An 11,516-nucleotide genomic window follows, 5' to 3' on the forward strand; every position below is an offset into this window, starting at 1 on the left:
GCAGAACTTGGTTCTATTTATAGTACACATGCCTACAAGCTTAGCTGCTTCAGTTCGCTGGGAATTACCTGGTCAGTCAGGCTCCTTTAGTTCTACAAAATTAACATATACTGAGATCTATTCAAGCTCCTTCTTAAAAAATAGCTATATTAGACGGTTCCCAAATTCAACAAAAGGTGGGTTCAGCCATGCGTACTATCAAAGACCTGACCACTTGAATTTAAAGCAAGATGACGGTTTTATGTACGACCAAACAAGGGCGCAGGTGACAAGATCTCTGCAAAAATCAAGCCATTCAAATGCATTTGAGATGAAAATACATCATGCAGGGACAAATGGTATTAGCTACGCTGTCGTTATTCTACTTTGTTTCTTGAGCAGTGACTCAATTAATATTCTCACTGATCCAGTTTACTCAAGAACTTCTGAACCAGTTCCAGGACTCCTATGGACTAAGGTACTCTAGCTGCTTGCATCTTTCAGAGGATCTAATTAGAACCAATTCTATGGGTGGTTTATCTTTTTAAAATTATTAGCATTCACTCAGTGGAGAAGTGCAAGCAGGAGCTGACTTCAGTTGGAATAAGTGTGCTAGAAAATGTGGCCAATAGATTGTACGTCGGCAAAGTACGAACTGAAACACTTGAGGAACCCAGTGTTAAAAATGGATGTTAAATTCAGACCTTATCAATGCAGGGTGTGAATCCCAAGCACTAAACACGATCTGCAAGCATAAAAAGAAACAAATAATCTTTAGATTCTCCCCAGCAGAATAGTAAAATAATAACATTTTGATTCCTGGACAACTCCTTCCTCCAAATCACATTCAGATGATCCTTCTCCACTCTCAAATCCTCCTTCTGGGGCCTAAGATTTGGAGGGCCGCATCTCAGATTCTCAAATAGATAATAGAGCAAGTAGAAACCAATCCAATCCAATCCTCCTGCAGTAGCAGAGAGGGAGCTGCACGAGCGCGAACACGAACAGAGGACAACAACCATCCGCTTGTGTGAGAAATCTGAATCAGAGGACCAAATCGAATAGAGATAGACGCATGAGGAGGTGAAGAGGGACGAGAGGGCACCTTGACGAGCTCCGTGGCGTCGACGTCCCGAGAAGAAGCACACGGACGGGGGACGGCCGGTGGGCGGAGCGATCGTTCACGGACGGGAAGCTCGGGCGTGGGCTCAGCGGCCTCGCGGCGCCGACGAGGGGAGGAAGTGGTAGCTGACGCCGGCCATCGTCGTGGCTCTCCCTATCGACTGCCGCTCGCTTCTCCCCACCGCTTCCCGCTGTCCACCCCGTCGTGGCTCTCCACCTCTCCCTGCCGGCTGCCGCTCGCTTCTCCCCACCGCTTCCAGCTATTCACCCCTCCAGATGGCAACGGGGACGAAACCAATCGGGTTTTGCCTTCCCAAACCCATCCCCACGAGAAAATCGTAAACCCGTCCCCGTCCCCATCACCGTGCGCGGGGCTAGTTTTCTGCCTGTCCCCTAAACCCATCGGGTTTCGGGGAACCCACGAGAAAATCAAAATATTTAAACAAACATAATGGCGACAAAGAATAACATTTCAGCAGCAAAACAAGCACATTTCAGCAGGATAACTTGAGCAAATTTCAACAAAAAAAACAATAGTAGATGGTTCAACAGCTATATAGAGTGTATTTCAGCAGATTTAAACAACATACATAGTCTTTAACTTCTTGCGGACGTTGAAGTTGGATGGAGGCTCGGGAATCGGATTTGAAAGCCGTCTGCCTCCTCTTCCACGAAGGCCACGACCTGCTGCCCTTCCACCACCACCGCGTGTAGTTGTAGTAGAGAGAGGAATGCGGCAAGTGGCTGCAGACTTCGCCGGCGGCACCGGCGGCGGCGCCCTTTCACCTGACTTGGGACGTGAAGAGGCTACCATGGGGTTCGTCACTGGTGGCGGCGCCCTTTCTCCAGATCAGACCGGCGGTGGTGGAGAAGACGTGGGGCTCGCCAGCACAGATCGTGGTCGGCGGATCTTGCGAGATGGGATCGAGCCAGGCGGCGGCTGGGGTCCTAGGTTTAGGGTTAGGTATTATGTGGGAGAGAGAGAGAGATGAGGGCTCGAGCGAGGGGGAAAGGAGCGAGCGATACTGGCCACCCAGCTAGGGGTTGGTTTGGCCTTCGACGCGGGGGGGGGGGGGGCTCGGTCGCTCAGGCTCGGTAGTTTTGGGTTGGGCCGCGCCGGAGCTGTGCTTGGTACAAAAAATGTATTTTGCCGGGTTTGCCGGGTTTCGGGTTCGGGGACTACGGAAACGGGTGCAAACCCACGAAACGTGTCGGGTTGTATAATGTGCCCAACAACAGCCCCGCGGGGATGAAAAGACGCCCATCCCTGTCCCCTAATAGGGTAAAAACCCGCGGGGACGCGGGTTTCGGGGCCCCGTTGCCATCTTGATTCACCCCTCCTCTCAATGGAGACGACCTGAGCCCGATCTGGACCAGGCGACGACCTGAGCCCGATCTGGACCAGGCGCCGTCGAAGGAGGAGGGAGGTGGAGGGGCTACGCCGAGGGAGAGGAAGAGGAAGAGAAGGAGGCGGCGGGAGGAAGCGAGCGCTCGGGAATAAAAGGAGACGTGGCCACGGCCGCTAGTTGGGCGCACTGGCTCATCCTTTATATGTTCAATTTATCTGCTCAAAAGGACACATAGAACTAAAATTCGCATAAAGATTATATGGATTTGCCTGAAAATATTGCATCAATTCTTGTTGAAGAAATTAAACTGCTCGTAACCTGCAGTTCATACATTAATAATCAAAGTAGTGCGGTATTTGTTTCGGTCAATCTATCCTAGAGGAATAAGTAGGGCGTTAATCTTTAGACCCTGTTCGGTATCGCTCCGCTTCACAACTCTGCCCCGGAGTTGCAGTTGAAAATGACGGAGCTGCAGTTTCCCCGCTCCGAAGATTCCATGAGTTTGTCGATTACTGAACAGGGTCTTAATCAATCACAATTCACGATTGTTTCCATCGCCGACGACCCACGAGGTGGTCTCCTTAGCTCCGGATGCACCTCCGGGTGCCTGAGGTCTCGTCGACAGAACTGGCACAGCTCGTCGTCGTCGGCAGCCGCCCCTCGGCAGCAGTCACCGTCGTCGTCCAACGAAATCATGCAGGCGAGGGCATGGTTCGGCGGGCGAACCTCGGCGAAGAAGGTCCGATCCCGCCCGCCGCCGGCGGCGACAGGCCTGGCGGTGAAGACGACGTGGCCGAGGATCTCGGCGCAGTCGAGCAGGATGCTGTTGCTACTGGCGCTGCCCTCGACCAGCTCGTACTTGACGCCGTTGCCGGGGTCGGCGTTGTAGCCCCGCAGCGCGTGCACGGCGTACCTCTTGCTCTGGAACTCGTGGCTCCGGCGCACGCACTCGGGGTCGTCGGGGTCTTTGAGGCAGAAGTACAGATCCGGGTCTTCCTCCTCCGGGCGCCGCGCGGGCGGTTCTTCCGGCGGCGGTGGCGGCGGCTCGTCGTGGGTGGCGGGGAGGTGGCGCTCGAACGCCGTCCGGCGGGACAGCCAGGAGGGGGAGGGGGAGGGGTTGGGGAACACCAGCGGCGGCACGTCGTCGCCGACCTGGCTCGGGGACTGCGGCGAGTCTGGGTCGTGGACGGGGTCCTCCTCCCGCTTTATCTCCCAGACGTCCCGCACGTAGTACCGCACCGGCAGCAGCCTAGCCGGAGCGGCGGCGCGGTCGCTCGGCGACGGCGAGATCCCCATGGAAGGAGGTTCGATTAGGTCGAGCCCGTACCGGAGATGTGACCTATAATACCTGGCCATCCGTCGGGCCGGGCCGGGCTTCAGGCTGCGCCTACCCAAAGCCCGACGCACAAAACCTAGGCCCGAGCACAGCCCGGCCAACGGGCTTAAATCTAGGCCCAGGATTTACGGAGATTAGTCCGTAGCGAGATTATTCACGGATTCATCAAATTTCCATCGTGTCTAAAGAAAAAATCAATTTTTTTATCAAAGGGGTTTCCCCCCGCCCCATTAAAACCATTAAGCTACGCGTGAAGGGCGGCCAACCAGCTATGCCATGTGGCGTAAGCTGGTTGGCCGCGGTGGGAAATCTTTTGCAAATTTTTTTAGATGAAGCTGTGGATTATTTTTAAATATATTCTTTTTTAGATGGAGATGGAGACCTCTGCTATTTTTTAAATGCAGGGTTATGCAAAGTGGCACTTGCTGATAGGCTGGTTTGGTAAATTTTTATTTTTTACTTCTTTTTTAGACGAAGGTGGGAATTTTTTTAGACGGAGGCGAGGACTCTATGTATTTTTTAATGGAAACATGCACACAGCTTTCTCTCAAGCGGCGCCACAGGATGACGCCCCAAGCACTAGTTTTTATTGAAAACGGAGCAAAACGCAAGTCAACAAAGACTATTACAAGCAATCGAGCCTACCCGAGGTGGCAAACCAGAGCAAAAAGAAAGCAGGAGAACCTACGGCCTAAGAGAGTTGTAAGTTTGCAGAGGCAACTAAAAGCAAAAACAGCCGAAATGGAAAAGCGTCTACTGTCCAACAGACAGACTCTAGTCCTCGCGCTGAGCCATGAACAGAGGCAACAAAGATACATAGTGAAACGTTTTGTGTGTTGTACAGCATTTTTCCCTTCACTCTGAATGAGTCTTCAGCGCCTCGCCTCGGGACCTCTTCACGCATGCTCTCAGACCCAGACCCACACAATCCTGAGTAGCTCGCCTCTTCGCCGATCCAGTAGTTGAAGGCACTTTCTCAGCAGCACCGATTGGTCGCCCACACAGAGGATCTTCCATTGATGTAGCGATGCGCTGATCTTTGACAAGATTGCACGGGTGCTTGTCCATGGTACGCCCTGAAAACACATGTCATTACGCATAGTCCAAATGCCCCAAATGGTAGCAACACAAGCAATATTAACAACACATCTCTTGTTATTTAAATTATATAAGGAAGATAATTCAGTCATATTATTAGGTATATTAAACTCAAAGGAGTCAGTCGCATCACTCCAAATCTGTTTGGCAACTACACATTCAAAGAATAGATGATAAACTGTCTCATCTTCATCACAATACAAACATTTTAAGTTTTCTACCACCCTCCTTTTATTTAGGTTATCTCTGATAAGAATTTTATTCTTGAAGGCTAACCACAGAAAAACTAGATATATGTGAGGCACAACAATCTTCCAAAAAAATTCCACACGGGGGTACAAACCCCACCCCAATTAATCATGTTGTAGAAGGACTTGACCGAATACACCCCTGATGATTCTAACACCCAAATAGGTTGGTCCTCCTCATTAGTTATGGTTATGTTAGATATGACCCAGATCAAATTATGCCATCTCTCCATAAACTCAGCCTCCACGCATCTGTTGAAGGTGAGTTTTAAACTAACACCATCCCACACCTCTGAAACTGCACAATGTTGTTGTTGACAGATTTCATAGACATCCCAAATTTGGGTTTTTAGGGAAGAATCCCCTACCCATACGTCATCCCAGAAGCTAATCTTCTCTCCATTTCCCAACTTCCATTTGTAGAAAGGTCTTATCCCTTCAAAAGCCCAGGTAACTCCCTTCCAAAATGGAGAGCCCACACCCTGTCTGGACCACAACACATTGGGTTTGCCAGTTCTACACTTATGATCTACCAGCCTCACCCAGTTTTTATCATTGTCCATGAAATACCTTTTTGCCCAAGAGGCTAGTAGAGCCATGTTAAATTCCCTTAAATTAGGTACCCCCAATCCACCAAATTCCTTTTTCTGAGAGATTAACCCCTAGTTAGCAAGATGGTATTTATGCTCATCTCCTAGGTTACCCCAGAAGAAATGAGCCATCTGTGAAGTGATGGCTTTGATTGCCCACTTGGAAAATTTGATAACAGACATTAGATACATAGGAATACTAGCAATGCAGGCTTTAAGGAGGACTAACTTTGCCTCATAGCTAAGTAATATCCCTTTCCAGCCACAAATTCTCCTAATAATCTTGTCTGTGATATACTGAATGTCTTCTCTTCTCAGTTTGAGGTAGTGTAATGGGACTCCAAGATATTTCAGAGGGAAATCCCCCAACTTACAACAGAAAATTTGGGATAACAACTTAGCATCATCTTCATTCATATTTATTGGCACTACCTCACATTTATCATGGTTAATCTTCAACCCAGAAAGGTTTTCAAAACATGCCAGGAGCCATTTTAGATTCTTAACATATTCAGGTTTGGGATTAAGGAATAGGATTGTGTCATCAGCATATTGCAAACATATCAGCCCCTGTGGGATGATATGGGGAACAATCCCAGAAATAATGTTGCTGTTAACAGCTTTAGCAAGCATGCGAGAGAACACATCAGCTACCAGGTTGAAAAGCATGGGGGAGCTTGGGTCTTCCTGTTTGAGCCCTCCCCCCCCCCCCACACACACAAAGTAAGGCCCTAGGACATCATTAATTTTGACAGAGAAGGAGCTTTGTTGCAAAATGGAGAGGTTCCACCTAATCCATTTAGCTCCAAAACCCCTAGAAGTTAGCATCTCTACTAGGAAATCCCAGTTCAGCGGATCATAGGCTTTTTCATAATCTAACTTGAGGACAACCCCAGGTTCATTTGATTTATGAACTTCATGGATGGCCTCATGGGCAGTGACAACACTTTCTAGAATAAATCTGTCCCTAACAAAAGCAGATTGGCATGGTGATAGGAGCCTATGACCTACAGGGGCAACCCTGTTTGTCATGGCTTTGCTAAAGATCTTTACAGAGTGGTTACTCAAACAGATGGGTTTGAATTTCCTCATATTTTTTGCATCAGGCTCTTTAGGGATAAGAGTAACAATAGAATAATTTAATCTCTGGATATCCAGGGTCCCATTTTTAAAATCCCTCACCAGGGCCATAAAATCATTTTTGATAACCTCCCAAAAGTGTTGATAAAACAAGAATGGGAGGCCATCAGGGCCAGGGGCCCCATTAGCATATGAGCTCATGATAGCTTCTTTGATTTCCTCTTTTGAAAAAGGTTTTTCCAGTGAGGCATTCTCTGCTTCTGTCACAAGCTCTTCCTCAGACCAAAACTGGTCATCTAAATGGATATTGGGTCTGGGCTCATAACAAAAGAGGTCTTTATAAAAGTCAGTAGCAACATCTAGCATGTCTTTAGTGGAGTACACAGGTCCATCTGGACCCTCCAAGATAGACAACTGATTTTTCCTCCTACGCTGGTTAGCCACAACATGAAAATATGATGTGTTTCTATCTCCCTCTTTGATCTTCCTATCTCTAGATCTCTGCCACATGGCAGTTTCCTCTTTTCTCCAAATTTCTTCAAGCTCACTCCTGATTTGTTTCATTTTGAGGACATCCCCAACATTAGTTCTGTTTTGTTCAGCAAAGACATCCAAGATATCAAATTCCTGAAGCAGGTCCTTTTTTCTTTTCTTCATGGCTGCTTCTAGGTTTATACTCCATCCTTTAACACTTCTCCTAAATAACTGGGTTTTAAATTGCCAGGTCCCAATAGTAGTTGTGCAAGGGGAAGGTGTGGCCCAGATTTTTTCTACCAGGGCTTGAAAATCTGGTTGTTCCAGCCACCACTTCTCAAATTTAAAGGGTCTGGATGGGTTGCATGTACCTATCCCAGAGTCAAGGAGAATTGGGGCATGATCACTCCCCACCCTAGGCGGTGCACACAAGGTGGTGAGGGGGGAGTGACTATCCCAGCTAGTGGCAGAGAAAACTATGTCAATAGTGGCAAAGATGGGGTTATTTTGATTGTTACTCCAAGTATAGACCATGTTTGACAGTTTATATTCCATAAGGCCCCATTTGTTAATCTAGTCACTGAACATAAATGTCCAAGAAGTATTAATATTGCCCGAGGATTTCTCCTTAGCCTCCCTAATCAGATTGAAATCACCTCCAAACAGAACAGGATAGCACAAGCCATCCATACTTTCATGAAATTCAGCAATAAAGTCAATTTTGTCTACAGCATAAGCTGTTCCATAAACCACAATTAAGTGCCGGCAAAAGCCATCAATTTTATTTTTTAAAGATACAATAATACAATACTTCTTATTACTCACACTAAGAACCTCAAAAAGATTAGACTTAGTACCCACAAGGATACCCCCAGCAGAACCTACTGCAGGTAAAATATGCCACTCATAAGCAATAGAGCCAGCTAGGGCATTGAGGAAAGAGTCAGATAAACTTTCTCTCTTAATCTCCTGAAAGTCCAAAAAATAAGGCTTATACTTGTTAACTAAGTCAGACAGGCACTGTAGTTTCCTTTTTGACCCAGACCTCTAATATTCCAAAAGATATCAATCATGGGATTTTGAAAGGATGTGTCAGACTAAAAAGTCCACCTCTCACAGCATTCCCAGAGCCACCTTCCACACCAGCAGTGCCCCCTGGTGTGTGGGTGTTGGGAATGTCTCTTATTGGAGTATAAACTCCAGCGTCAGTATTAAATCCAGTGTCTAAATTGTCAGGCAGAGATATTTCAGGATTCTGAGAAACAAATAAAAGGCATTTTTCAGTTTCATCTATAATAATGTCATTAATAATCTGGTTTTTCTCTATCTCATCATCACCAATTTTGATGTTAACTACAGAAGCATAAGCCTCTAAACTAGATGCAGAATCAGTAGTAAAAGACTTACTTTTAAAGGTAGGGGGGATTTCCAGGTTTTGCTTCATTTTGTAGGCTGCAGCTTTCTCCATGATGTTTTGCTTGCTGTGTACCCTGGAGCTCAGCCTTGGAGCAACAACTGGTCCCCACTTGTTTTTGGGTGTCGACCTTTCCTTAATTTTCTCCATAAGTCACATTATCTTCAAACCACTGGCTATAGGAGCTTCAACAATATCCATTTCCTCATCTGATTTAGCAGTTTCACTAGCAGTATCAGAAGCAGAGTCCTCCAGTTCTTCCAGCAGGCCAGAGCAGTATATTTTTTGAGCAGACATTGGGGAAGTGACAGCAGCTTTACCACTTGATGATGCAGCAAGCATACTGGCCTCATTTGTCTTGTTGTGGGTAGAACTAAGGATTTTGATAGCCTCAGAGAAGGGTATCGAAGAGCACATGCTCTGGGCCTTAGTTTCTTCTTCATTCTTCTTATTAACTCCCGCAGGAGTAATACATGCCTCTAACAGAGCAAGGGGATGGAATGTAGCACCATCATCAGTTGTTTTCTTCCCAGCTGGAGTTTTTGTGGGGGCCCTATTGGCAAGGTCCAGGTCATCAATGGGTTCCTCTCCATCATCTAGGATGTCCTTATCCAGCTCCTCATCGTCAATTGCCTTGTTGTCATCGTCCAAAGTTATGTCAGTAGGTCCATCGTCATCATTAGGATCATCAGCCCCTACTTGGTCAAAAGCTTCCACTGTAAAGGATAAGATATAGAGTTTTTTCCTCATCTCCATGATCCATTCGAAGGGGATCTTAGTTGGGTCCCTGCAAGCAATTTTGACTCTCACTTTCCCATAAAAACTCTTCATCAGGCCATTCCAATATACATCCACAAGGATTCCAAAGCAGGAAGCAATCTGAGACAGGACCTTCCATGTGCACCATTTAGACGACAGCCCCTCAACGACAAACCAGGCTTCAGTAAGCTCGCTGAATGGGTCAATTGCACCGGTCCACTTTTCAACAGACACAGAGACTCCATCGATGGGCAAATCAAAGGCAGGAAATTCAATTAGTTCTTCAAATCTTTCCAGGGTGGGAATCTGACCAGGAACTACTTCTCTAACAGTGATCTGATCTGCCATGTCCATTGCTTGTTTTTGCAGAATATACCAGACATATTCTTAACCAGATCCGACTTGTTGATTTCACCTTTCATGACCCACACTTCTCCACAGTTTCTGAAGTTCAGCCAATTTGCTTCTCGACCCACAAGAGCGTCTATGTGATAGAATCCCAGCCCAAAAGCAGAACTCCCGAAGAATGTGGCCACTTGGTGAGGTTGCGCCCAGGCTGCGCAATTGTTGACATTGTGCCCCTCCAATCCACAGATGAAGCATGTTTTCTTCTGAATGCAATTACCAACGTAGTGGCCAGGGCCTCCACAGGTAAAGCAAACCATATCCTTGTATCGCTCATCGAAGACTTGCACCTGTGGGGGAGGAGGGACCGGCGACGGGGGCGCAGCCACTGAAGCTTGTGCAGGAGGGGCAGCACCTTTGCTGGGAACGGTAGCAGTTCGCGCGCTCCCCGCGGCTTGGCGATGCCCTGAGATCTTCTGCTAGGCCGGGGCGCGTTGCTTCAGTCCCCCCGGCGGTGCATTCTTGTCCGCCATGACAGCCTGAGCAAAGGATTTGGATCCCTCCCCAATCCCCTCCCTGATGGTCTTGAGCTGTGTCGGAGGAGGGTCAAACGGCCGGAGATGTTTGACTGGGAAGAGATCAGAGGGAGAAAAACACCCAGAACGAGCTAGATCTTTCCGGAGCCATCCCAGCGTGGTGGTGGTTTTACTTGGCGAAAGAGGGCGAGGCTGGCGACGGCGGGGGAGGGAATGGACCAGAGTTGTCCGAAAACCCTAGAAATAGTTTCCTCCGCGCCGTCTCGAGGAGGAAGCGTAATTGCCAAAGGCGTTTTCACTCTCTCGCATCTAATTGGTGGGAGGGATGTGGCAACGGGGCCCACGTTATCCCGCCCAAATGTGCTCCCACACATCTCAAGGGAAAAATCCCCCAACTCCGGCGGTTTGGACCTCGCCGCCGACGATGATTCCCGATTCTCCAAGCACAAGCTCTGCCCAACCTCTAATGGTTCCAACACTATCATCGGTTGCGAAATCGTATGACTAACCTGTCCCCTTGGGATACAAATCCCTTTGTTATATCTCGAACGGGCGCCCGGCGGAACCTCACCGCGGTCTCCAAACCACAACGGCTCCAGCGTGTCGCGGCGAGGCAGTGGGTCCACCCCACCCGCAACAGTCCTCAAGCGCTCGGCGGAATGACGCCAAGGATGCACTCCCAGCGGAGGGCTCGCCGTGGCTCTTCCGATTTTGCTTCCGCCCTCGCCCAGACCACGAATTCGGCCGGCGGGGAGGACGGAAACGGGGGCATCCTTGCCCTCTCCTCCAACGTGGCCTCCTCGAAGATTCGCCGTGGTAGCTTCCTTTGTTCCACATCCGCCCTCCTTCATTGGATTTCGGCAACCTTCATGGCCGCAGATCTCAATTCCGGTGTGGTCGCCTCCACAACCGCCCGATCCGCCGCCTTCCAATCCTGCACGCACCGGATCCACTCGAAGGTAGCGTCCCGGATCTTGGTCGCGCGCTCCGTCCACCCCCTGGCTCTGGTCGCCGTGAGTACCGCCTGCGGAACCGGAGAAATCAGCCGCAGGATCTCTGGGATTCTCTCGCGGATGGGTGGCGCAAGTTGTTGGGGTGAGGGAAGCATGGGCGCAGCTAGCGCGAGCACCCCTCGCCGGCGTGGAGGCATGTCGCTGGGCTAGATCTGTGGTGGTCTAAAAACAAC

At 48.8% G+C, this 11,516-nt stretch overlaps 1 protein-coding gene across 1 annotated transcript; it reads right to left on the bottom strand.

Moving 5' to 3' along the window:
- Window positions 1-4,362: 4,362 nt before the first annotated feature.
- LOC147960979 (uncharacterized) lies at window positions 4,363-11,466 on the bottom strand. The gene is made up of 2 exons (XM_087534359.1): window positions 8,684-11,466; window positions 4,363-4,862 (listed from the first exon to the last, which is right to left on the bottom strand). Exon 1 carries the CDS (start codon window positions 9,801-9,803, stop codon window positions 8,844-8,846), a length of 960 nt encoding a protein of 319 aa, XP_087390485.1. The 5' UTR covers window positions 9,804-11,466; the 3' UTR covers window positions 4,363-4,862; window positions 8,684-8,843.
- Between the last annotated feature and the right edge of the window lie 50 nt (window positions 11,467-11,516).

The sequence above is a fragment of the Triticum urartu genome, chromosome 7A, assembly GCF_056163025.1.
Source record: "Triticum urartu cultivar PI428250 chromosome 7A, HENAU_Tu73, whole genome shotgun sequence".
NCBI classification, from domain to species: Eukaryota; Viridiplantae; Streptophyta; class Magnoliopsida; order Poales; family Poaceae; genus Triticum; species Triticum urartu.

Coding starts and splice junctions, on each gene's coding strand:
- LOC147960979 (XM_087534359.1), bottom strand. CDS start 9,803: ATGGACATGGCAGATCAGATCACTGTTAGAGAAGTAGTTCCTGGTCAG.